Raw genomic sequence first — 24,646 nt, 5'->3', positions numbered from 1 at the left:
AGAGCAAAATAGATGAATGGATTTCATCTAAGAGTTTTAAAAGTTCATTGACAAGGTTGCAGATTCCACACTGAAAATTAACTTTAAAGAAATGAGCACTTTACTGCATTTAGTTGCAGTATCAAAGAATATGTCCAATTATCTTTTTTTAAAAAAACCTATTAAACTCCTCTCACACACGGGGGCTGATTTTTCTTCATAAACCTCAACTAGAACAAGACATTACAACAGACTGAATGTAGAAGCAGAGCAGATATGAGAATCCAGCTGTTTTCTATAAGCTAGACATTAAAGAGATTTGTAAATGACATCACCCTTCTCACTAAACTTTTTGTTTGGGAAAACCGTCATAATTTTTGTTAGCATGTAATGCATTATTATTTTTTTGATAACTAAATATTTAAAAAATTTCTCAGTATTAATGTCTAATATGGTAAATACTGATAGCCTACATTTTAAAAAAAGCTCCTCAGAATCTCCTTTTGTGAGTGTAAGTGTTAAAAAAGAAAAAAAAAAGTTCAGGGGATTCTGAGGCCAAAATGTTTGGAGAACCCCTGGCCTAGATTAGGGTTAAAAGAACTCAGCAGTGGCTCCAAAGAATGAACCATTTTCTTCTCACGTTTCTCTTTAATTGAGGCCAAGTCCACACCAGGGAAGTGAATTAGAAAAAAATGCTGAAGGAAGGAGGTGAATATCTACGGATGCTCCTTTGTGCTGTAGGAAGTCTGCTCTCGCTTCTTCCTCAGACCTATCCTGTGAGGTCATAGGTATTCAGTCCCATTTTGGTAGAAGAAAGGCTCCGAGTAGTTAGGTACCTTGCCCAAGATCACACAGCCCTGAAGTGGGTGGCAGAACCACAGGTCTGCCCAACACTTCCAGTCAAACCACAGTACATCTGAAAATTATCAGAAATGTTTAGGCCCAAAATACTTTCACTTGAAATGTAAGTGTGATTTACTTGAAATGTAAATGTAAGTGTCCAAAATACTTTCACTTGAAATGTAAGTGTGATTGAGGTGAAATACAGTTTTGATGTATTTGAATGACCCCAGTGCCTGCCTTGCTGTGCCATCACCCTGGGCTGGCGGAGACGATGGCATCACAGAATTGTTACCAGATTTCCTGCAAAACTATAAACCAGCTGGGCCTCTCTTTAAATCTCTTGGACTGATTCTTCTTCGTAAGAAAAAGGGGTGTGTGTGTGTGTGTGTGTGTGTGTGTGTGTGTGTGTGTGTGTGTGTGTGTGTGTGTGGTTTTTCTTTCCCTTCTGTTTTTGCTCTGGCATTCTTTTGTGAGCATGTAACTGATTACTAAATAGGGTCAAAACAGCTTGAGCTGGGCTTCCTGTATGAATGTGCACAGCACGGATTTCCAGCCTTTCGTGTGATATGTTATCTGTGGCAGCTGTGCCCGCCGTTGAGGTTCCGGATGGCTTCCATCAGTTTCCTGTATTGTTGGAATGGTGGATGTGTGTGCACACCACCCGTGGAGACAGAAGGGAGGGTGTTTCTACGTGGTTTTCCTTAGATTTTGTGAAAGGTTTTCAGTTAGACGTGCAGAGGGCCACGTGTTTCTGTGGAAAGAGCTCTGGGTTAGCACAAATGTGGGTCCAGTGGTTGTCTGCTACGAATTATCTGCGTAGTTCGGGGTAAATTATTTAGTTCTCCGGCCCAATTCTGCTTCCTTATAAGGCTCCTTCCAGCTCTGAAATTTTGCAACTCGGAGTTCTTATAAAAGCCTCACTTTCCAACTCACCACACTTTGTTGCTCTGAACCATTCATTTTTCCTCTTTCTGATTTTATTTTCTATGTGCTGTTTGTCCTCTTCCATTTCCCTTTATATCCCAACATTAAGTGCTCTTGTATTTAACTTCTTTCAAAATGGTTCTCTTTCACTAGCTCTTATCATTCAGTTCCCACTGTCTCTAAAATAACATTACAGATGGTCACCGTTTTCTTAGAAAGAAGGTCCAGAGTCGTTCACTTCCTGTTCAGCTGGGGGCGGATCTAGAGTTTGGAGATTGGTTTCTGTCAGGATCCTCCCTCAGCTCACAATAGAGCCCAGAGAGGCTGGGCTGGCAGCCACTTCTCCAGCTGTGCTCTAGTTTTATTAAATTTAATTAGATTGAAGTCTGCAGGATAATGGCAAACTTAACTCATCTGCTTTCATGGCCCAGTATGAACATTTAAAATAGAACCCGGACGTTAAACTTCTCTTGTTTTCTCCTCTAGCTTGGGCTGTCCCTCACTCTGCCGGCTTCCCCAGATCCGCCACGAGTGGGTGCAGCACCATCTAGTGATGGAAGGGGCTGATGTTTTGCTGCCTAATTCCTGCAATGCCTGCCTAAGAAAACCTGTGGGCTGTGAAATACAGGCAAACAGGGACCTAAGTAACATACCGGGACCTGCAGCAGGTCACTTAGGATTGATATATACAGAAGGTTCCAGTGTGTTATTAACCATTCAGATGTGTGTAAATTACAGAATCCCTGGGACCATGTGAAGTGAAGATTTATGGGCGTCTTCACCTCAGATGAGTTCTGAATGTTGTTTTGAACTTTTCAGTGAGGTTTTGTGTTCTTAGTTTGAGACCCAAGTGTTAGGGGTCGGTAATTTACACTCATGTGAAAAACACGGTCAAGTTGCTTGATTTTTCTCAGCCTCAGTTTCTCTCTGTATCATCTGTAAAAGATCATTTCTAAAATCCTTCCAACCCTTTAAAATATTTCAACCAACTGCAAGCACTACAGTTCTGTGACTTACTCTAGTGATTGTACACATGTCAGATCCATGGTTCCTTCCATCCTCCAAGAGGAAGTATGGAAAGAATATCAGTAGTTGTCAGTGATTGGGTACTGCTACATCTCCGGTATTGTTTTAGGAACTTGACACACATTTGCCTTTTTATTTGATCTTAAAAAACTTCTTGCTGACAAAACTCTGTAAGATGAATATTATTATGCTCATTTTACAGACAAGGAATCTAAGGCTACCACAGCCTGCTCTTCATGTTCACAAACTGATAAAGAAGATAAAAGAGAAGCAAATGAGAAATATGCTGTTTTCATTATAATTCATCATAACACCATTGGCAGGGTTCCAACAGTACCAAGTGTATTCAAGCCTCATTGGAGGAGATAGTTCTCTATCTTTCACGTACTCATAAAGCTTCTGTAGTAAGGTGATTGCTAGAGAAATAGTAAAAGAAAAAAAAAAAAACCAAAAAAACTTTTCCAAGGATTCGGGGGAAACTCACATTTTTAAGTGCTAACGTGATGCTCAGACCTGTTCGCTGTGACCTTAGCAGTGAGAAGAGATAGAGGGTCAGGCCCTCAGGAGTAACTGCTGTGTCCCAGCTGATGGTACGAGGATGGCAGGTGGCAGACGTCTGCCAGCACCATTGGAGGAACAGCTCTGGGGTGCTCCGGGCATATGGCACCGTAACAACATCCTATGTGTTTTGGTTGATTGGTTTGCTTGGGTCTTCTTTTTGAAAGCTGAGCAGCCTTTCCCAAAGTGTGCTTTCTAGGGTGTTAATACATTTTATGAGGCACACAAAGCTTCCAGGTCAAACAGTATGAGAACTGCTGGGCTGAATAAAGTTAATGGGTTTCTTGGCTCTAGTGTAGGACTGCTTGAAACATTTTGTATGTCTGTGTACTTTTAAAACAATTTATAAATTAACTGTATTTTAATATATAAATCAAATAACCCCCAACAGTTGGGGATAAGACAGAAAGTGTAGCTTCTCTCCCTGTGCTGGGAACCCTGTTACCTAACCACTGTTGGTGTGTGTGTGTAACTTTCCAAAAACATCCTTGTAGCATCACCTTGCTTTGTGGGATAGCACATCAATTCTGATGAATGATGAAAATGTTCGCTTGCTGTCACCTGGCAACCTAGTCTACACTCCCACAGTGCAATGAGGCCAGTAGCTGCTGCCCCCTGGAGGTGGGGTTCCAGCCTCCAGGTTTCGTGCTCCTCCCAGCATCCTGTCCTTGGGTTGCCCTCCTGGTTTCTGTCGTCATTGGCATTTGTTATCAATGGTTTTGATTAATGATCAGTCCTACACTGACCTGATGTCCAGACGGACTGTCCTATATTAAACAATAGAAATTAGTCATGAGTTAGCTTATTTTAGGGCATAAACTGTATGCCTAAGAGGTCTGTTAAGAATTCTTAGGCTGCTAAACAGTTTTGGGAAACCCTAGATCCTGATTCATGGAATCTTATCATTTTAGTAATAACATCTTTCCTATATTCTGGGCCCTTTACATATATTAATTTGACTAACCCCCCACCAGTAACCCTATAAAGGTAGGTGCACGTAACATCTGTGATTTATAGAAGAGAAATTGGACCAAAGATTGGTTAGGTAATTAATTTCACCTCTAGACCACAACTTCAGAATCTCTCAGCACCTCCTACTGTTTCCCCTCGTTGGCCTTTTATAACCTCCAAGACTTCTGCTTCTCGGAACCTCAGCTGATCATGACACAGCCTTCTTGAGCATTTACTGACCCGCGATGGCTCCCTCCTTCCCCCAGCTTTCACCTCCCACTCCCACCCTCAGCTCACTGCCCCGAGTATGACACATTTTGAATAGCTTCTTTGTCAAACTCTATATGAAGTTTCTGTATTAAGACATAAAGTGAAAGAAACAAAAAGCAGACTTTTATGTACACTTTTTCAAAAAATTTATTTAATTTATTTATTTTTGGCTGTGTTGGGTCTTCGTTGCTGCGCGCGGGCTTTTTCTCTAGTTGCGGCGAGCGGGGGCTACTCTTCGTCGCGGTGCACAGCCTTCTCATTGCGGTGGCTTCTCTTGTTGCGGAGCACGGGCTGTTGGCGCGCGGGCTTCAGTAGCTGTGGCTCACGAGCTTAGTTGCTCCATGGTGTGTGGGATCTTCCTGGACCAGGGCTCGAACCCATGGCCCCTGCATTGGCAGGTGGATTCTTAACCACTGTGCTACCAGGGAAGCCCCTATGTACACTCTTGACTTCAATTACGGGAAAAGTGCATAGAAAAGGAGTCTGGAAGGAAATATGGTGATGAGGTTGTGTTAGAGTTGCAGGGTAATGGATGATTTTTTTCTTTATTAGTTTTCTGAAATGTGGTTATATGAGATATAAAATGGGAGAGATTTATGTTTTATGAATTTATAGATTTCTTTCCAAAAACTGAAAGACATCTGTCAACTCAGATGGTTACCATACAATATCATGAAATATGAAGTAATCTTTACCATAGTTATTTTTAAATTTAATAATTGCTGTTTGCCTTACACATGTAATTTTGAATCCCTATAAAATGTCACCGAAGGAGCTATTATTTGCTCTTTTTGGAGCTGAGAAGACAAAGCAAGGAAGAGAGAAAGCCAGTGATTTTTTTCCAAGACCACAACTGCCAGGTTCATGTGACTTTAAAGTACCCTCTTTGCAGATAAACATGTGTCTGCAACACCTGTGTCCGTGGGCTGTTTTCACACAACTCCTCTTGGTCAGTCATCACTGTTCAATTATCATTCATCTGGTAGAAACAGTTATTATATAAGACCCCCATTTTCATGGTACCTGTAAGTTTTGTTGCTGTATGAAGATCATATGAAGAGTGGCAGAAACATTACAAGACTCTATGGCCTCTGACATTGCTCCTGGGTCCAGCTTCTAACATTAGTTCATTAACATGCATGCTGGCCTGTCTCCAGGATGGCCCCCAATGAGCCTTGCCTCCTGGATTCATAAGTGTAGTCCCCCTCCATATCATATCAGGGTTGTTCTGTGTGACCAAAAGAACCCAGCAGAAGTAATGATTTGTCAACTCAGAGACTAGGTCATAAAAGACATCCTGGCTTCCATCTTGCTTGCTTGCTCTTGGATCACTTACTCTGGGGAAAGCTAACTCTCATGTCATGAGAACATTTAAGTGGTCTGTGGAAAGGTCCACATGGTGAGAAACTGAGGCCTCCGGCCAACAGCCATGTCAGTGACTGATCTTAGAAGCAAGTCCTCCAGCCTCATCAAGCCTCCAGATGACACAGCCTCAGCTGATACCTTGACTGAAGCCTCCTGAGAGACACTGAGTCAGACCTACCAGCAAAACTATCTCTGAATTCCTGAGCCACAGAAACGGAGATGATAAATGTTGCTTTAAACCAATAAGCTTTGGGGTACCTTGTTACAGAGTGACAGATAACTAATAGATGCTTCAGATAATATCTTTAGTTCATAACTAAAGTCTGAACTCTACTTGAAGATCTGTACTTAAAGACTGCACCTAAGGAGACTCACCTGTCCTGAGACCTGGTTTAAATGATGACATCCTGGGGACTTCCCTGGCGGTCCAGTGGCTGGGACTTCGCCTTCCAGTGCAGGGAGTGCAGGTTCGATTCCTGGTTGGGGAGCTAAGATCCCACATGCCTCGGGGCCAAAAAACCAAAACAGAAAGCAGAAGCAATATTGTAACAAATTCAATAAAGACTTTAAAAATGGTCCACATCAAAAAAAAAATCTTAAAAAAAATAAAAAATTGTTGAGTTAAGTAGTAAAGTATATATTTAAATAAATAAATAAATAAATGGTGCCATCCTGGACTTTAAGCTGATGCTATACAAGGTTGAGACTTTTGGGAGGCGTTGGGAGGGATGAGAGTATTTTACATGTGGGAGGAATGTGATGGTTTAAACTATGTACACAAAGCAACTAAGCCCGTGCACCACAACTACTGAGCCTGCGCTCCGGGGCCACGAGTCACAACTACTGAAGCCCGTGCGCCTAGCTAGAGCCCGTGCTCCGCAACAAGAGAAGCCACCGCGGTGAGAAGCCCACACACTGCAAAAAAGAGTAGCCTCCACTCGCTGCAACTAGAGAAAGCCCGTGCTCAGCAACGAAGACCCAACGCAGCCAAAAATAAATAAATAATGTCCACAAATTATTTAACATTCCCTTCAAAAGGGGGAGCCTCATTACCATGTACTTGAGTGTGGGCTGGACTTAGTGACTCACTTCTTTTTTGTAAACTGGAGTTTAGTTGATTTACAATGTTGTGTTAGTTTCAGGGGCACTGCAAAGTGAATCATTTATATGTATACACATATCCACTCTCTTAGATTCTTTTCTCATGTAGGCCGTTACAGAGTACTCAGTGGAGTTCCGTGTGCTCTACAATAGGTCCTTATTAGTTGTCTATTTTATATACAGTAGTGTGTATATGACTGACGCAAGAGGAGGTGACAGTGTGAGGCTTCAGAGACCAGGTCATAAAGTCACAGGCTCTTCCTGCTTGCTTTTCTCTTGGATGGCCTACTCTTGGGAAAACTGTGAGCAGTCTTGTAGAGGTCCACGTGACACTGAGATGTTCTACCAACAACCCTTCGAGTGAAGCTCGTGGAAAGTGGCTTCCCAGCCCTAGTCAAGCCTTTGGATGACTGCAGACCCTGCTGGCATCTTGACCACAACCTTGTAAGAGATCCAGAACCACTAGCTCAGAACCACTCAGCTGTGTCACTCCTGGACTCCCAATCCTCGGGAGCTGAGTGAAAAAATAAATGTTTGTTGTCTTAAGTTCCTGAATTTGGGGGTAATTTGTTATGTAGCAATAGATAATTAATTCATCAGTGCTGAAAAATTACCTGATAATATTTTCATATTTGGATTAGAAAGTTCTGGGTAAATCCAAGTACGTTTTTTCCTACTAAGGTCATGACTTTGTAATTATTCTTGCTCCTATCCTTTCAACATAAGCTCAAAAGATTCTTTTGTCTCTATTATTTAATTTTAACCTATGTTTTCTCTGTCTTGATAGCTCTGAAAGAACTACAGACAGAGAGAGAGATCACATAACATTGAGATCAAGTACATATTATACATGTATTCAGTACTCAGTACTGGATATAACTCACAACTCCGTACATATAATAAATCTCTTAGACTATACAGAAGATACAGAAGAGTCTTTAGTTTCAGGTTCAAGTTGTATATTCCATCCTTAAAATTCCACTGGGCTGTCTGGATTTGAAACTGGCTCCTCTGCCGTATTCAATTCAGTTGTCCTGAGCTCCTCCAGGGAGGAGGGCTGAGCAGGAGTTCTGCTAGGCTTCAGCCCAGGGCTGTTTATTTCCTGCCTGATGGGAAACTTCCCCTCTTTGACCCCATCCCTCTTCTCAGCTGCTCCTTGGCCCATCCTTCCTTTCACTCTGTTTTCCTCTCTCTTCTTGTTTCCAGCTTAGCTCTTCAGTCATCTGATTGTGTTGTTTTGATGTTCTGTGTGTGAGTCTGTTGGGTGTGTGTGTGTGTGTGTGTGAGAGAGAGAGAGAGAGAGAGAGAGAGAGAGAGAGAGAGAACCCAGGAAGGGGCAGTGCCGCGGGAATGGGGTCATATCCACCATACAAATAAATAACTGCCATACTCTGTGATTGGTGTGTTGCCTGTCAACTGTCTAAAAGGCCACTGGACAAACTTGTTGATTCAGCAAAGCTAAGTTTATTAGATCTACCACGATGAGGGAGAACATAACCTTGATTGTCTTGGTAGTGTCTCGAAAAAGGAGATGAGGGCAGGGTATTTGTATGGTTTCAGGGCCTGGGCTGGGTGAGTTTCAGGTGCATCTTGCACGGTGGGGTCAGGATTGGGCCGAGTTCCGCCTTCCTAGCTTTCTCTGGATCGGTGGGCACGGTGAAGTGAGGACATGGGACCGCTTCTGATGCACAAGCTATGAGTCTTGGTAAGTCAGCTGTCTAGCTGGTTCATTGTTTTCTTCTAGGAGCATGTATTACCTGAAGCGAACAGCTAGATTATTTTGTTTGGTCCTAACATTACTTAACACGGGCACAGGGAAGTACGTTGGTTTCGGTGCTTGGGTGCTACAGACGTGGTATCATGAAGTGGGGAGGGTTAGTTCCTTGGGGGAGAGGGCTGGGAGGGCAGAGGATGAGGGTGGAGAGGCTTCGCAGAAGAGTTACTCGAGTGAGAGATGGAAGCATGATGTGAATCCTGCAGAGATGCGAGCTGGGAAAGGATCCAGAGTGTCTCTCAGACTTGAACGTTCCTACAGATCAGCTGGGGATGTTGCTAAAATGCAGATTCCTTATGCTGCGGCTCTGGGTTCCCGGGTGGGGTGGATGCTGCTGGTCTGGGGGCCACACTTTGAGCCACGAGGTCCTAGACCCACAGAGGGCTGTGCAAAACCTCCTGGGCGTGAAGTGGTCGGGTGTATTTGGGGAGCATCCCCGGGCTGTTCGTGCAGATGGCGGCGAGCAAGGAGGCGGGAGAGAGGCCCTGGCTTAGGACGGCTTGTGGCCGGAAGAGGAGCTGGGACTTCAGGAGCCAGGTTCCCAACTGCGACTGCACATCCGAGTTGAGTTAGAAACAGAGGGTCTGAATTAGTGGGTTTGGAGTGGATTGTGTTCACTGGCATGTGTGTTTTTCATCTGCAGCCAGGCTGAGAACCACTTCTGTACGCAAAGGAGAGCCCGGGAAAGGTTTTTAAAGCAGGTTTGCATTTTGGGCGACTCTGACAGCTGTGCGGAGCTGCAGTGGATGAAGCAGTAGAGGAGGAGGCCCGCGTTCCCCGGAGAGGCGAGCTTTGGGAATTTCGTTTAGCTGTTGAATGAATGTGGATTAGAAAGCTGGGCCTGAGCGAATGAGATCGCTGCTTGGAGAGGAGAGAGCCAAGTTCTGGAAATTTACTGCTCTGGGCTTGAGACGTTTCCCAGGGATGTATGGCCTGTAGGACACTTGGAGTCCCTGGGCTCCTGGGAATGGCATGGGACCACCAATGCCTGCTGGGGACATGGAGGAACCAGAGTGGGCACAGAGTGCGGGGGGAGGACGGTGAAAACCAGTGGGGACGCTGCCCAGGTTTGCCTAAGCCTGGCCCTGACCTGGCCCTGACACCGTCGGGCAATTTCTAGTTGGAAATGTTACTGGGAAAATGCCCTCGTATAAACTAGAAGTTTGGAATTTGATCTGTTGATGCTACAAATGCTTGCTTCCTCTATTTCTTTCAATTTCGTTTCTTTTTTTACTATTCAATACAAAACTCTAATGTTTTTCTTTTTACAATTAGAAAGAACAGGACAAATGTCTCAGCATCATTACTCACCAGTTATTCTTGTCCTGTTTGTCCTTTAAAACCAGATGTTTGGGCCACCTATTTGGAGAGGATGTTACATTTGACCCTGTGCTTGCGGCCTTCCTTGACAGCTATTCCCTTTCCTGATGCTGTGAAACTCAAACACAGGTTGTATCTTATTCAGTTTGCCCAGGACTGTTACCATTAACCTGAGTTTACAGGTGAACAAATTGTACAGATGAGAAAATTGAGGCTCAGGATGGGTCAAGCCATTTGGTTAAGCCCGTCGGTCTTAACAGCAGCGAGAGATAGAACCTAGGAGGGGAGGCTTAACACCTCAGAGAAAGGAAGCCATTTGCTCTCTTATCTCCCCCTGGTCCAAGCTTGCCGTGTTCACTATAGTTTTCCACTTGTGTCCTGAACACCGTCTCCCAGGCAGCCAGCTGGGGGGAATCACCCTCAGCTGTTGAGAAAGGGCATCTCTTCAAAATCCAAAAATCCAGGCACCCACTTCTCGGTTTTCCAACTCTAAACTCCTGCGTAGGTGAAAGGCAAAGTGTGTTTTTTTTTCCTCGCTTCCACGCAGACCTCCCCCAGCCTGGGAAAGGAGAAAACAGGAGCAGTCAGATGTAGGTAATTAAAGGCTGCAGAGAACCCCCCGCCAGGTGTACCCCCGGCCCCAGCCCAGTTGGCCCAAGGTCAGTCACGTAGTCTCCATGGGGGTGAACGCTGGGTATTGCCGAGCCAAGACCTGATTCATTGGAACCCATCAAATAGTTATCGAGTGATTGCCTTGAGCCCAGCACTGTTCTTGGTGTGGGAGATAAAGCAGCGGACAAAAAACAAAACCACAGAGCAGAATCCCTGTCCTCTTGGAGCCCTGCATCTTGGGGAGTGGGGAGCAGACAACACATACAAGTAAAATGTAATATTTAAAGATGGTGAGGGCTTTGGGGGAAAAGAGAAGCATGGAGGGGGGATAGGGAGTGTGTATGTGTGTGGAATTTTAAATGGGTTCATCAGGAAGACCACTTTGAGAGCCTGATATCCGAGCCAAAGCTGGAAAGAAGTGAGGGCGACATTGCTTTCACTTCAGGGACCCAGTAGAGGGAACAGCAAGTGCGGAGTCCCTGAGTCCTGAAATGTTTGAGGAATAGCAAGGAGGCAGTAAGGCCAGAGCTGCGGACACAGGGGAGCAGAGTAAGAGATGAGACTGGAGGGGAATGGGGTCTGAGCAGTAGGTGCTGGAAGGTTGCTGACAGTTTTCTTCTCATGACTCTCAGGCCAGAGCAGCCATTTCACTGGTGGTGTCAACGGCCCAGGACACATGTCTGTCACGGGATGGATGTGGAAATTAGGGAGCTGGGTGCTGAGGCGTATCTAGCAAGGAAGCCCCAGAGGCCTCCCACTGAGTCGCCTCCCACCGGTGCAGCCCAGTTTCCTTCTCCTCCTGTGCTCTTTGCCAAACTGCAAATTCTTAAGTGCAATGTTCTTAAGTTGTTCAAACCTTCCACATTTCAACAGTTGATAGCCTTAAGTATTCCAGTGTCGCCTTAGCAGCTAAAGATCACGATTTCAGTCCTCTATCAACTCTGCACGTATTTTAACATTCCCGGGGAGACCTGCCCTTATTTCTCTTCCACAGATTATGTTCTCTTCTACTTTCTGTCGAGTGTGATTCTTTGGTATCACTGAACAGCTTCTAAGTGTGAGGTGGTATGCGTTAGAAGATGCAGCAGCTGGCTTGGACAGCCTCTCGTCTCTGCACAGACTTGTCTGAATTACTACCTGGTTACCAGCTTCTTAGTTACCAAGTGTTTGGAAGTTAGTGATGACTCAGCATCAGCCGGTTCTGGAAAGACCTCTAGGTGGTGCTGGGCCGGGGCTGACAGCACGGTGCACAGCCGGCTTTTACTGTCCGGAAGAGGGCGCCCTAGTTCCACCTTCGCTGCAGGGCCTCTCCTCCCAGCTCCCGGCTGGGCTCTGTTCCCAGCCTCCTGGGCAGCCAGGGGGGATATGGGAGCCATTTCCTCCTTTTCTTCTCCCTGGCTCTCTAATCAGATTCTCGCTCATCCTCCCTGAGCTCTGCACATATCTTATTTTCATTTCCAGACCTGCTGGCCCCGCCCCGCCCTGCGCCTCTGCCCCCGCCGTGGACCCTCCACCTCCGCCCCTCCCTCCACACCTGCGCGCTGCTCCACAGTATTCTGGCCAAGCGTCTGCTCGAAGATCCTCCAGCCTCTCTAGCATTCTAGGTGGAAGCCCAGCCCCCTAGTGAGGTGTTCAAGGCTTATGAGAATCAAAGCTGCCACCTGCTCTGTCATCTTCCCTGCCTTTTTCTCCCTCTGGCAGGAGCGGCCTCCCCGCCGAGGGGGTAGAACCAGGGCGTTTGCACAGACAAGCCCAAGTGCAAAGCGGAGGACCCTGACTCCGGCAGGTGGCCTGACCTCTTAGGCCCCAGTGCCCATCTCTACTCGCGGGGCCCAGCGACACCTCCCCTCAGGTCGGTGTGACAGTAATGAAACTCTCGGCACGAAGTGTCCAGGTGATGAAGGGCACCGTCACTGTTATCATCAGCTTCGTCAGTTTCCTTCGTCAGTTTCCGCCCTCTTCGCCGCTGTCCAAATCCCTAAGCTCCTCACCTGTCCATGTGCCACCCTCTAAGGTCCAGCCTGTGCCACCTCCCTTAGACAACCCTCTTCTCCCCCGGGGCCCCGTGGTTCTCTGCAGCTTCCTCTGGGAGCCCCTCCTGCCCCGAGCCTGGCAACAATGAACCGTCTTCCTGGGCGCTCCTGTCGGGGCCAGCGCCCTGCCAGGCCTGTAAGTTTCTGCAGTGGAAGGGGAGGCAGAGTCCCCGCCCTCGCCGCACGGATACTCTGCTAGAGAAAGAACATGCTGAGGAAGTAATGTGTGTGAGCAGTTTCAAGAGGAAGGCTACACACGGCTCTGGGAACGTAGAGAAGGAACGGTAACGGTCTGGGTTAGCATGGGCCGACCTCAGAAAGGCACATGTAAGTTGAGGTGGACGTGCAGCTAAGTCAGGCCAAGTGGGGGTGGAAGAATATTCCAGAGAGAGAGAGAGCTGTGCACGTCTTGTCTCTCCTGCTAGTTTTCAGTTCTCCAGGACCAGGCGCCGTCTGTCATCCCCGTGAGATCTCCAACAGTCCCTAGATAGCTCCTTGCCGAAAGGAATTGTTTAAAAATTGTCCAGCACAAAATATAAAGAAACGTAGAGTTTTAAAAGCACCATCTTTAAAACGATGGAGAAAATAGCACTTTCTGTTGCTGTGCTTTCAGTACCCTTCTTGGGGTGGTTACTCCACTCACTTTGAATCAGTTACAGGCAGACCTCGGAGATATTGTGGGTTCTGTTCCAGACCGTGGTAATAAAGTGAATATCACAATAAAACAAGTCACACAGAGTTTTTGGTTTCCCAGTGCATATAAAAGTTACGTTTCCAGTATATTGTAGTCAATTAAGTGTGCAATGGTATTATGTCTAAAAAATTGTACATGATTTAATTTAAAAATACTTTATTTCTAAAAAATGCTAACCACCCTCTGAGCCTTCAGTGAATCATAATCTTTTTGTAATAGTAACATCAGAGATCACTGATCACAGATCATCACAGCAAACACAGTAATAATGAAAAAGTTTGAAATACTGCGAGAATTATCAAAATGTGACACAGATACAAAGTGAGCAAAAATGGCTCGGATAGGCTTGCTCAACGCAGGGTTGCCACAGACCTTCAATTTGTGAGAAATGCAATATCTGTGAAGCGCAACAAAACGAGGTTTGCCTGTACCGACGTATCACGGTAGAGAAAACCAGGCAGGTTCTCCATAGACACCCACTTTTGAGGGCTGAGGCCTCGCAAGGTGAAATGCGTGACTTTCTTCAGGATGGCGGTGCTGTGCCTCCCCCCAGAGCAAGGGAGCGCTTCCTGCATGGGGTGTGCAGGTCACTTCAGCTCACACACTGAGGTCCCCCGTTAATAACACAGAGGGGTGTGGGACTGGATGAGGACACCCTAACGGTCAACTTCACATGGAGTTCAACTCGTTTCATGGAACTTTGGGGATCCAGCTGCATTTCTTTTGATGGGAAACTTTCAGGTGCCTCTGCTGAGGATGCGTACAGACAGCCCACTGCCTTGTCGGGGCACAGGGGTGGTGGTCTCTCGTTACGGCGCAAGAACAAGGCCTGTGGGAATGGCCCCACTGTGCCACTTGAAAGTCGCAGCTCCACCCACTTTGTGCCAAGCCCGAAGCCTGGGCACAGGAATCTTTGCCAAGGTTCCCGAACATGGGGCAAGTGCTCAGGCTCATGGTACATGTGGGGCTACCCCCAGGCAGGTTCCTTCCACCCCTGGGGCAGTATTGGGGGCCCCAACTGGCTCCCTGCTAGTGGGGCTGCTCCAGCCTTCCTCTTAATGCAGCATCTCCATTGATCAACCGTTTGGGGGCCCTGGCCTCTCAAAGGCATGGATGGGGTTAAGTTCATGGTCCTGTTCTCCTCTGGAGCAAGGGAGCTCTGAACACGAAGGTCTGGCTGCCCTGATTTTTCAGGAGTGACTTGTGGAAAGGAAGGGATTTCCCTTTGTATCTCCAACTCTCATGCCCTTCATCGTATATTTAGCCAAATACTGTGGCCTCTTTCTCTTCAAGAGAAAGAAAAAACTAGTAACTGACGGTTAAATATTGGCCACTGGTGGTTTAAACCCTTGATCAGTGAACTCTGAGGACCAAGCCCACAGCATCAGTTGTCATCAGTCCTCAAATAAAAGTCTCACAAATAAGTGAACACTTAAGTCTTCCCACCTGGGAGTCGTAGAGAACAATGAGAGGACTTAGAAGTACAGGATCTATGAGGAGAAGTTATCTTGGGAGGAGACTCAAGATGCAGGGAGTCAGTGAAGTTGAGACACAGCCCTCCACAGGCAGCTGATCCCAGGAGTGGAATTCCAGCAGCCAGAGCTGGACTCTTCCTTCCTCGTGTTCAGAAGCCAGGCTTGGAGTCGCCGGTGGGTGGGAGAGCTCCGTTATGTCCATTTAGGCGGGCCATTCAAAATGGCAAATGAGGGTTGGTTTCTGGAGGTCAGGGTTGGGGGTGACACGGAGAAGAAAGACACTAGGTAGAAGAGTGACTGGAGCTGGAAAGGTGTTAGTCAACTTGCCGTTTTTTGTGTTTTTTTTTTTAATTGGAGAGACATAAGGGACAAAATCATGGATGATGCAGGAAGGCTCTTTCATTGCTAAAGGTGAATATGGAAAAGCAGTGCTGTCAATTATCCTAAATGCACAGGGCTGTAGGATGGTGAAGATGAAATCAACGTGGAGCCGTGGGATCGGGGTGATTTCCCTGAAGATGGGACCTGAGCTGGGGGCTGCAGTGTGACAAAGACCTGGATGGATGCCAAGGGCCGAGACCCCCCCGAAGGAATACAGTGGGGTGCGGTGGGAGGGCAGGTCTGGTTCTTGGCTGGGGCAAGTCCCTCCTTCTTGCAGTCAGTGATAGCTTAGGTCCCTGCAGCTCAAGCATCTGGCAGTTTCCCACCCCCTGAGACTGCCTACAGGTACTCCGTCGTCATGGGGACTGTCTTCTGTGCCCTGCCCCTGAGGACCGGGCGGGGAGTGACGCACACAGTAAAAAGCAGGCACTGAAGCTGGTGATTTCCTCCTGATTCCAACCATCGAGAAAACTCTAAAAACTGCTAACAAACCCGTTATGCATAGAGCTTTTAAAGCTGAATTTACACTTAGATGTTTCAGAAATGCAAGATGAGCACAAAGATGGAAGAAGTGATGGTTTCTAAAGACAAGAACTAGTGATGTTTCTAAACTGAGAGACTTCTGCCAAAGAGTGCATAGTGCATGATGGAGGCTTCGCTGATTCTTGCCAAAAGATGGGCACAGAGTGTATTTCATTTGTCGGCGGTACTTCTCATTTTTGTCTCCCAAGCAGCCACGCTCGGGCTAGTAACTGATGGCTAGATAATTGGTCACTGGCGGTTTTCGTTTTAACCCTTGATCAGTGAATTCCAAGGACCAAGCCCACATCATCAGTTTTCGTCAGCACACGGATGCTCGGGGAGGTGCCGTAGCTTCTTCCATTGCTCGGGGAGATGTTGAAGGGATGGGAGGTGGTCAGGGCTGCACATGCCAGGGCACCATCTGCCTCTTGAACGCGGCCCCGCTGAGCTGCGTGGGAGCCACAGCAGTGCCGGCCTCTATCCCCTTTTACGTCACGCCCCCAACTCTGATAATGAGCTGACAGCCTGCAGACGGAGCAGGTCAGGAGAAAGAGTAAAAGTGCTTGCATTCCAATCACATAAAAAATGATGGTCTTTCAATAATAGTACTGTATTTTCACACGTGCCCACTTTCAGATAGTCTAATACATCTTTATTCATCTTAAAAGATGTCTTTTTGCTTTAGTCAATAATATCCCTTTATTAACCCCTTAATGACACTCTGTTATTAAATGGCTTGCTTCGTTTCTTTTAGACAAAGCTAACAGAATCCAAATACAAATTCTCCCAGTTCTGTTGAGTCTAAGGAGAGGTGCCTGTGTGAATGGAAAGAGGGTAATACCTGTCCTGTCACACTCAAGAGTGGAGATGAAAGGCAGAATTTTGTTCATCTAGTAACATTTTTAAAAGTACACTTAGACATAACTTAAACTATCTTATACATTTCATAGGCATACAAATTACACTATTTTTAATAATACTTACTACAGAAGATCCTAAACATTATTGTTTAATGCAAATAAAATACCTCCAAGTTAGTACAACCATCACGATATTTGATATACATCAACTTGTCCTTTTAGAACTATTGCTAGCTTCATCTGGGAAAAGCTAAAGTAACTAACTATATTGTAGAAGAAAAGGATTTTTGCACTTTTGATACAAATACACGTCAACACCAGAGGAGGCACAATAATATATGACAATTCTCTTCATATTTCCCCAAACAAAATCTATTCAATGAAATACATTTCCACTGTAATTGCTAATTTAACGTTTTTTTACAAGTGCATAAGAAGGTCACTAGTGATAGCAAACACTAGATGTCTAGGAATATACATACATATATATTTACATAATACATGTTTAAGAGAACATCTAAAGAAAATGGGACAGTTTTTACATACATATTCAAAGTATCTGAGAAATTCCACTGGGGTCCACATTAGTGAGCCTTAAGTATTGCCAGGGTTCTGTGTAAATAAGTAGAATAGAAAAGCAAACCTTTACTCATGGTGTCCATCTACATACATTAATAGAAAATCTAATGGAAGTGGTATGATTAGCTCATTAGAGAAATGCCTGTCATTCAGCCAAATTCCCTTCTGGGCGAGCATAAATATAAATGTAAATTTTTCATGGAATTCAACATTCACTTACACTGGCTACAGATTAACGACAGTGACCCTCTGTCTTTTCTTTATGGAGGTAATATCCAGAGAAGAATAAATGTTTTGTGTGGAGAAAATATATTTTTACATGTAGATTAATTAATAATCAGTTGGGTTGGGTAAATTATATTTTTACCAGTTCTAGTTGAAGGAGAGACAAAATATATATTGATTTGCCCCATGAGAGATCCAGTTTGACAATCAACTCACAAGCGGTCCATCGGATTGGCCATATAGATTACATTATAGCTCTGCTCCCACCCGGGTAGAGTGATGACAAGGCATAATCAATTGGGAAAGACCTGCTTCTGGAGGGGAACAGAATGTGGGTTATAACTGAAATGATTCACATTCCTACGAGTGCATCACATACTGGAGGACCATGGTGAATAAAAATTAGGGCAGTTCACAGTGAGCTCTTTGATTAGCTCTCTTAGGCTTCCGTGTTTGCATTCCCCATACCATGCCAAATGCTTTCTATTTGCATTATCATTTCAATCCTTAGTTGGTAAGGGTTCTTTTAAAATATTCCCACTCCAGTTTTGTATATATTCGAGGTTGCAGATATGGAGTCTATAATATCAAACCAATAATCATAAATTTGAGTTAAGATCGGGATGAGGGGAGTTGAGTGTTCTGGTTTGAGGTCTGCTGATGCTTCTGTAATTCCCTTCCACTTCCATGGTTTTTCCATCTGTTGGATGGGTGTGTGATGACACTTATCTCAGATGCCCTTTGAATTGACAGAATGAAGTCTGTTGCATGCATTTTTCTTTGGAGAAGGATTACAATTGGCATTTAAAATTCAAGTTTATATCCAGGGGATGTGATAATTACTTGTCATTATGTAAATCCTAATGAAAGTGTTGTTTAAAACAGCAGATTGCAGAACAGAAAAAAATGTTTGCAATTGCAAGAGATGAGGCTGAAAAATACTTGTGAGAATTTATGAAGGGGGGTATGTGCAGGCCATCCTAAAGAGTCTGCATTTTACTCTGTTGGGTGTGTTATTTTCTGAAATGTATTCCACAGAATGCTTGTGCTAGAGGATGTTACCATGTTGAGGGCAAGCTCAGTTAAATCAAATCCCAGTTTACTTTAGGGGAGGCCTTAAATATGCCCATATGCATTGAGATTCTCTTAAGAGGGGTTTTTGTAAATTGCTTTTCTCAAGCAAACCAATAGAATGCGGTAGTAGGTGCACAAGGAATATGAAAACTGCTCCAGTTTGGCACTTTCTGCTCGGTTAATTCTAATATTCTGTGTATCCTCGATACACCTGATATTCTTTGCCTTATTATCCTATGTATTTGGCACATAACAGGGTTCACTGAACAAACAGAAGGAATGAAATATCTGAATAGCCCTCTATTTTCTCACCTATAAAATGGGAAAGCAATAATACCAATTTTTAGAGGATTGAAGAGTTGGATAAAAGTGATCACAGAGCATTTTGTTACTTTTTTTTTATTAAAATCAAATGGAAAGAGAATTACAAATGAAAAAAGTTAATATAAAAGGTAGGGAAAAATATATAAGGGATTCCTGTCCAATTACTGTCTAACTGTGAAATCTTTGCTTAACCTTACTAAAGCTTATTTGGAAAGGGGATAATCACACTTGCCTTGAAATGTTCTCATAATCCGCCTTGCACCATGACTGGGAGTATACAGTGTTGTGGGTAAGAACACAGGCTGCGAGGCAGACTGCCTGGTTTGAAACTCAGCCCTGCCCTTTACTAAATGAATGTGGCATTGGGCAATTTAATTGATTTCTTTCTGACTCAGTTTTCCTAATCTGCAAAGTGGGAGCAATAAGTATACTTAGCAATGGTGAGGATTACAGATAAAATAATACATGTTAGATATTTAAGAAGTTAGCTGCTGTTATTATTTCATATTTCCTACACAATAGAGACATGCTCAGGCTTGCCCTAATTTGTTGTTCCCAGACTGCAGCTGCCTGGCCAGTGGTTATACCCCATTTCCCCCTCCCTCCCAAACTGAGCGCTCACAACTCATTTTTAAGGAATATCCTCCCCTACCGAGATCAGCAACTATTGGGTTAGACCCTCTATCCTCATCCAAACCCATTTACTTTTATTTTTAAAAAAATCCAACAGTGCTTATTCTTTTGATGGCCATTAATATACAAGTACATTAACATTCCTAGTTGATTTAAATTTGGATTATTTTCTGTCTGGATTACTGCCAATTTTTGCCCATTCAATTGATGGTCAGATAAAACCCAGAGGAAGTACTGACATCTAGAATTTGGAAGGACGCAGAAAGGCAAACTAAAAACAGAAATCACACACCATCTTGTATATAGGGATGTGTGGTGAGAAGGGAAGAACAAACGAAATTGATAATCCAAGACATGTGTTAGATGGTTTGTTAGTTACCATGACTTGCTGGTGTCATTTAATCACTTTGGTGACAATTTTAAAAATAATAGTTTGAATGGGCCACTCGCTTGGTTGCATCCTTTGTCCATGTTAACGCACTTTCCCCCAAATCGTTTGACAGTTTATGGAATTCCTCAAGTAGGCCAGTGAGGCATCAATAAGCCAGCAGAGGTTTTTAAGGCCCTTCCAAGAATCCCCCGCACATGCCCCCCTCCACTTCAGATAGCGGGACTCTGCAGTGATGCCACCAAGTAGAGGGGAATGAACAGGAAAGACACTCTTTGATCCAGTATTAATAACGGACTCTAAGTTTTCAAAGTATGTACTTCAGATAGATTAGCAAAATCTAAGACAGAGCAAGTTAAGGCCGACTGAATACTCACAAATAACCTGTGTATGTTTAAACTCACTTATTTGTATTTCCTTTTAAGGACAGTCCTAATATGAACAAAATTTATTTCAAATGATCAAGATATTTACATTAGGTTGGGTCTTCAAGGGCATATATATCATGTATATATGAAGTATATGGATATACCATATCCATATATATCCATGGAGATTTATACATATATATGTATGTATATATCTCCAAAGGCAGAAGTTAGATTTAAGAGTGCTTTGCACATGAATACCAAAGAGATATTTTAATCAACCACAACGTCAAATATTTGCATACGAAATAATGTCTGGATGAATAGAATTCTTGTGCTCGGCAGATGAAGGGCGAAAGATTGCTATTAGTGTTTTTTTAATTTACAGCCCTGTCAAAATTATGTGAAAATATTCCTCTCTCAAGAACTATTCTAGAGAGTCATTTTATACAAAGTGGGGTGTGTGTGTGTGTGTGTGTGTGTGTGTGTGTGTGTGTGTGTGTGTAGGAAGTTGCGCGTATAGGTTTGCTCAAAGCTTTTCTGGTGCCATCTAATAAACTTGAGTTCCATGTAAGTGGTGGGCTACCACCAGAAAGCCCTGACTTGAAACAGATTTCTAGCAGCAAGGCTGGGATTAAAGATACATGTGACAACAGGCTTCAAGGAGAGGAAAAATCCACTCATAATAAAAAGGTCATCAAGCCTTAATTGTAAGAATGTCTCTGACTCTGAGAACATTTCTTTCCACCAAAAAAAAACCCACTAACACTCATGACTTAATGTCCTCATTTAAGATATGGAAGACATTAAATTAAATTTTAATTTATATTCCACTTTTATGTCTGTTTTCATCGTCCCTCTAATGCAAACTGTGTGCCGAACAATATAAATCATAGATCTCATTTCTACCCGACAACCTCATCAAATGAAAAGGTGATGATGCAATCTTATTTCGAAGCCAAGAGAGAGTAATAAACACTAGTACTTTTCAGATGCACATTAAAAATAATCCTTTAGCACTTCCCTGGTGGCGCAGTGGTTAAGAATCCGCCTGCCAATGTAGGGGACATGGGTTCGAGCCCTGGTCCGGGAAGATCCCACATGCCGCGGAGCAACTAAGCCCGTGTGCCACAACTACTGAGATTGCGCTCTAGAGCCTGCAAGCCACAACTACTGAGCCCGCGTGCTACAACTACTGAAGCCCACGAGCCTAGAGCCCGTGCTCCGCAACAAGAGAAGCCACCGCGATGAGAGTCCCGCACACCACAATGAAGAGTAGCCCCTGCTTGCCGCAACTAGAGAGAGCCCATGTGCAGCAACGAAGATCCAATGCAGCCAAAAATAAATAAATAAAATAAATTTTTTTAAAAAATCCTTTAAATTTCTTTGAAAGTAGCATTATTATTTTAAGTTAGAGCACAATTACCGAAAGGAAAAATAAGCCCAACACAAATGAAATCTTATACTATTTTAGTAATTTCAGTGGAAAACAAAACAAGAATTGGGTTTCCTCTGGGTTTACAGTGGTCCATACAGTAAAAAGCCTTTTGTCAAGTGTTGATTCTCTCCTCGTTAAGGAACTGCCTGAAACTGTATTCTTGGGTCAACTTACTTTTGCTTCTCCTAATTATATCTGTGTCTCAGGATCCACGACATGGATTTAAACGGACTCATGGTTAAATGTAAACAGATGTGGTGACCAGACAGTGCCCAGCTATTCGTTTGTCTATAAAGTGGCAGAAATTGAACCTTTAATTAATAGGACTTGATTCTACCTAAATCCCTAATATAACTATTAAAATGTAGTCCCTTTCAATAAAATAAATGCCCAGATATTATTTTTAAAGATCCAACAATCAGTCCTCCACCAAGTCCAAATATCTTGTACCTTAATGATCTGTTTGTTTTGAGAACCAATAAAAAGCACTGTTTCAACCAGATTCTCATTTCTTAAGTATCCCTTCAATGCATAAGTAAAGCATCATTCCAGATGAAAACTCATTAGTCAATCTTGGTCTTGCCGTAACTGGATATTCCTGCTTCTAATAAGGTTGGAAGAATACCACCTGGGTAACTTGCAACAATTTCCCGGTGGCCACATACTCCACTCTCTCCATGCTGACAGTGCCTTTAAAGCCTTCTGAGCAACATCAAAAACCTTACTATTTACTTATCTTGAAGCAAGTTCGCTTATCATCTAGAAGAGTTCTCAGAACCCTTCTTGTCCCTCCACCGTCTCTCACCTTTCTGAAGACTAAATAGAAGCAAGGCCTTGGCAACGAAATAATTTATCACATGGTTCAAATTACATTTGTGCAGTGGTACGAGTTTACCTATTATCTTGCACACAGATCTAAATTATAAGAGAAGTAGGACTTACCCGCTTCCTATATACAAATGATGTTTTTAAAAGGTATACTTAAAAGCAGAATCTTTTGAAATCACTATATAATACTGAAAAACAGTACACATGTATTGTTATAGTAATTCAGCTGTATTGCAGTTCATGTTATATTGCTTCTTCAGATATCTTATATTAACATTTAACCACAAATACTCTTTGTCAGATGCTTCAGATGCCAAGCACTGTGCTTGTCTATAGACTAAACAGATGATGAATTCATAGTCTCTATAGACCAAAATATAAATGGATTAAATACAGACCAAATGACGAAATTGGATGCCCATTCAGGGGACCATATCACAAACCCAGTGAGAAGAATGGGGTTCATCTTTTGGAGGAGATGTCTGAAATGATCCGATCAATCACAACTTTCCTTCTTCTCTGCAATGATACACCAGTTGCCATGATCATTCCCAGAGCTCAGAATATGGAGCTCCGACACACTCTCCTTCAGCAGGCCATAGAGCTCGCCTTCTCGAAACACGTGGTAATAGCGCATAAAGGCACCAGAATCCAAAATGTCGGGCCGTTGTTCTTCGACAGAAATGGTGTCACCTGGGTTGGAATCTTTGGAATCAGCTGCAGAAATCCTCCTCCATATTTTTCTAGCAGAAGGGGTACCCCCTTCTAAGTTACCTGCATCCATACAATTCTCCTTGGTATCGGTGCTACCCAGAAAATTCCCATCTCCATTTCTCCTCACGACTCTTGGATGGTCTCCATTTAGGTGTTTGTGTGTGGAGGGTGCTCTCAGCCATTCCAGGTGTTTTTGAGAAGTCTCCACAAACACTTCCTCATCTAAATTTTGCTCTCCTGTTGAAAATGGCTCTGGATGATCTAAGTCGAAACTTGAGTGTCTTGAAGGCTGGGTGGATATCGTGCTATTGGCCCAACTTTCTGTATTTTTCAAGGTTCTCATTTTTTCAATTTGCTTCCTCAGAGTTGATTCATCCAAAGATCTAGAGGAAAACCAGGAACGAAAAGATTTCCCCAGCGTGTTATAGAATCCATTTTCTTCCTCGCCTTCCTTGGAAATATTTGCACAGCAGGTGCCAGCCAGAGCAGAGTCACAGTCCACGCTATGGGACCGCCTCGAATCACAGCACCCCTTAAAACAAACGGGACAGCGACACGCAGAGCAGGGAGGGTGGTAGGGATGGCTTCTTTCTGGATGCCCACACTGCTTCTTTCTCCCAGGCTGGCTGGATTCCGAGAGGGGCTGGGAGCACAAGGCTTTGTTCCATGGAACAAGCACGTCTTGCTTCTCAAAGTGCCGGTTCTTTTGTTCCATGGCCCAAACATAAATCATCAGCTGGCCTCCAGGAACTAAGACCCTGGCCATTTCTTTTATTGCTCTGATTCTTCTTTGTTTTGTAGAAAAATGATGTATGACTGAAAAAGAAGAAACTAGATCTCAGTGCGTATATACACGCGTAAACCTACACATTTATAGGCTAGTGTTTTCCATATAAAAATGATGCTGCAGATGACATGATACTATACATAGAGAACCCTAAAGATGCTACCAGAAAACTACTAGAGCTAATCAATGAATTTGGTAAAGTAGCAGGATACAAAATTAATGCACAGAAATCTCTGGCATTCTTATACACTAATGATGAAAAATCTGAGAGTGAAATTAAGAAAACACTCCCATTTACCATTGCAACAAAAAGAATAAAATATCTAGGAATAAACCTACCTAAGGAGACAAAAGACTTGTATGCAGAAAACTATAAGACACTGATGAAAGAAATTAAAGATGATACAAATAGGTGGAGAAATATACCATGTTCTTGGATTGGAAGAATCAACATTGTGAAAATGACTCTACTACCCAAAGCAATCTACAGATTCAATGCAATCCCTATCAAACTACCACTAGCATTTTTTACAGAACTAGAAAAAAAAATTTCACAATTTGTATGGAAACACAAAAGACCCCAAATAGCAAAAGCAATCT

The 24,646-nt window shown here is 43.7% G+C and overlaps 1 protein-coding gene and 1 long non-coding RNA gene across 3 annotated transcripts in view; one reads left to right on the top strand and one right to left on the bottom strand.

Annotated features, from left to right (window-relative positions):
* LOC114484573 (uncharacterized) overlaps nucleotides 1-24,646 on the top strand; it is an 81,191-nt gene that overhangs the window by 13,139 nt on the left and 43,406 nt on the right. Inside the window, exon 3 of one of the 2 annotated variants that reach the window (XR_008616217.1) lies at nucleotides 7,201-7,771. The exons of the other annotated variant lie outside the window; for it this stretch is intronic. This is a non-coding gene — a long non-coding RNA (uncharacterized lncRNA). Of the gene's footprint in view, nucleotides 1-7,200; nucleotides 7,772-24,646 lie in introns of those variants that run through there. 2 annotated transcript variants of the gene reach the window in all.
* TRMT9B (tRNA methyltransferase 9B (putative)) overlaps nucleotides 23,018-24,646 on the bottom strand; it is a 16,010-nt gene continuing 14,381 nt past the window's right edge. Inside the window, exon 3 of the mRNA XM_007101494.2 lies at nucleotides 23,018-24,075. Coding sequence (XP_007101556.1) covers nucleotides 23,042-24,075 — 1,034 coding nt within the window. The 3' untranslated portion in view covers nucleotides 23,018-23,041. The remainder of the gene's footprint in view (nucleotides 24,076-24,646) is intronic.

This window comes from Physeter macrocephalus, chromosome 20, assembly GCF_002837175.3.
Source record: "Physeter macrocephalus isolate SW-GA chromosome 20, ASM283717v5, whole genome shotgun sequence".
NCBI lineage: Eukaryota > Metazoa > Chordata > Mammalia > Artiodactyla > Physeteridae > Physeter > Physeter macrocephalus.
The sequence above is the reverse complement of the archived record's forward strand: the minus strand, read 5'-3'. Positions and strand labels throughout refer to the sequence as shown.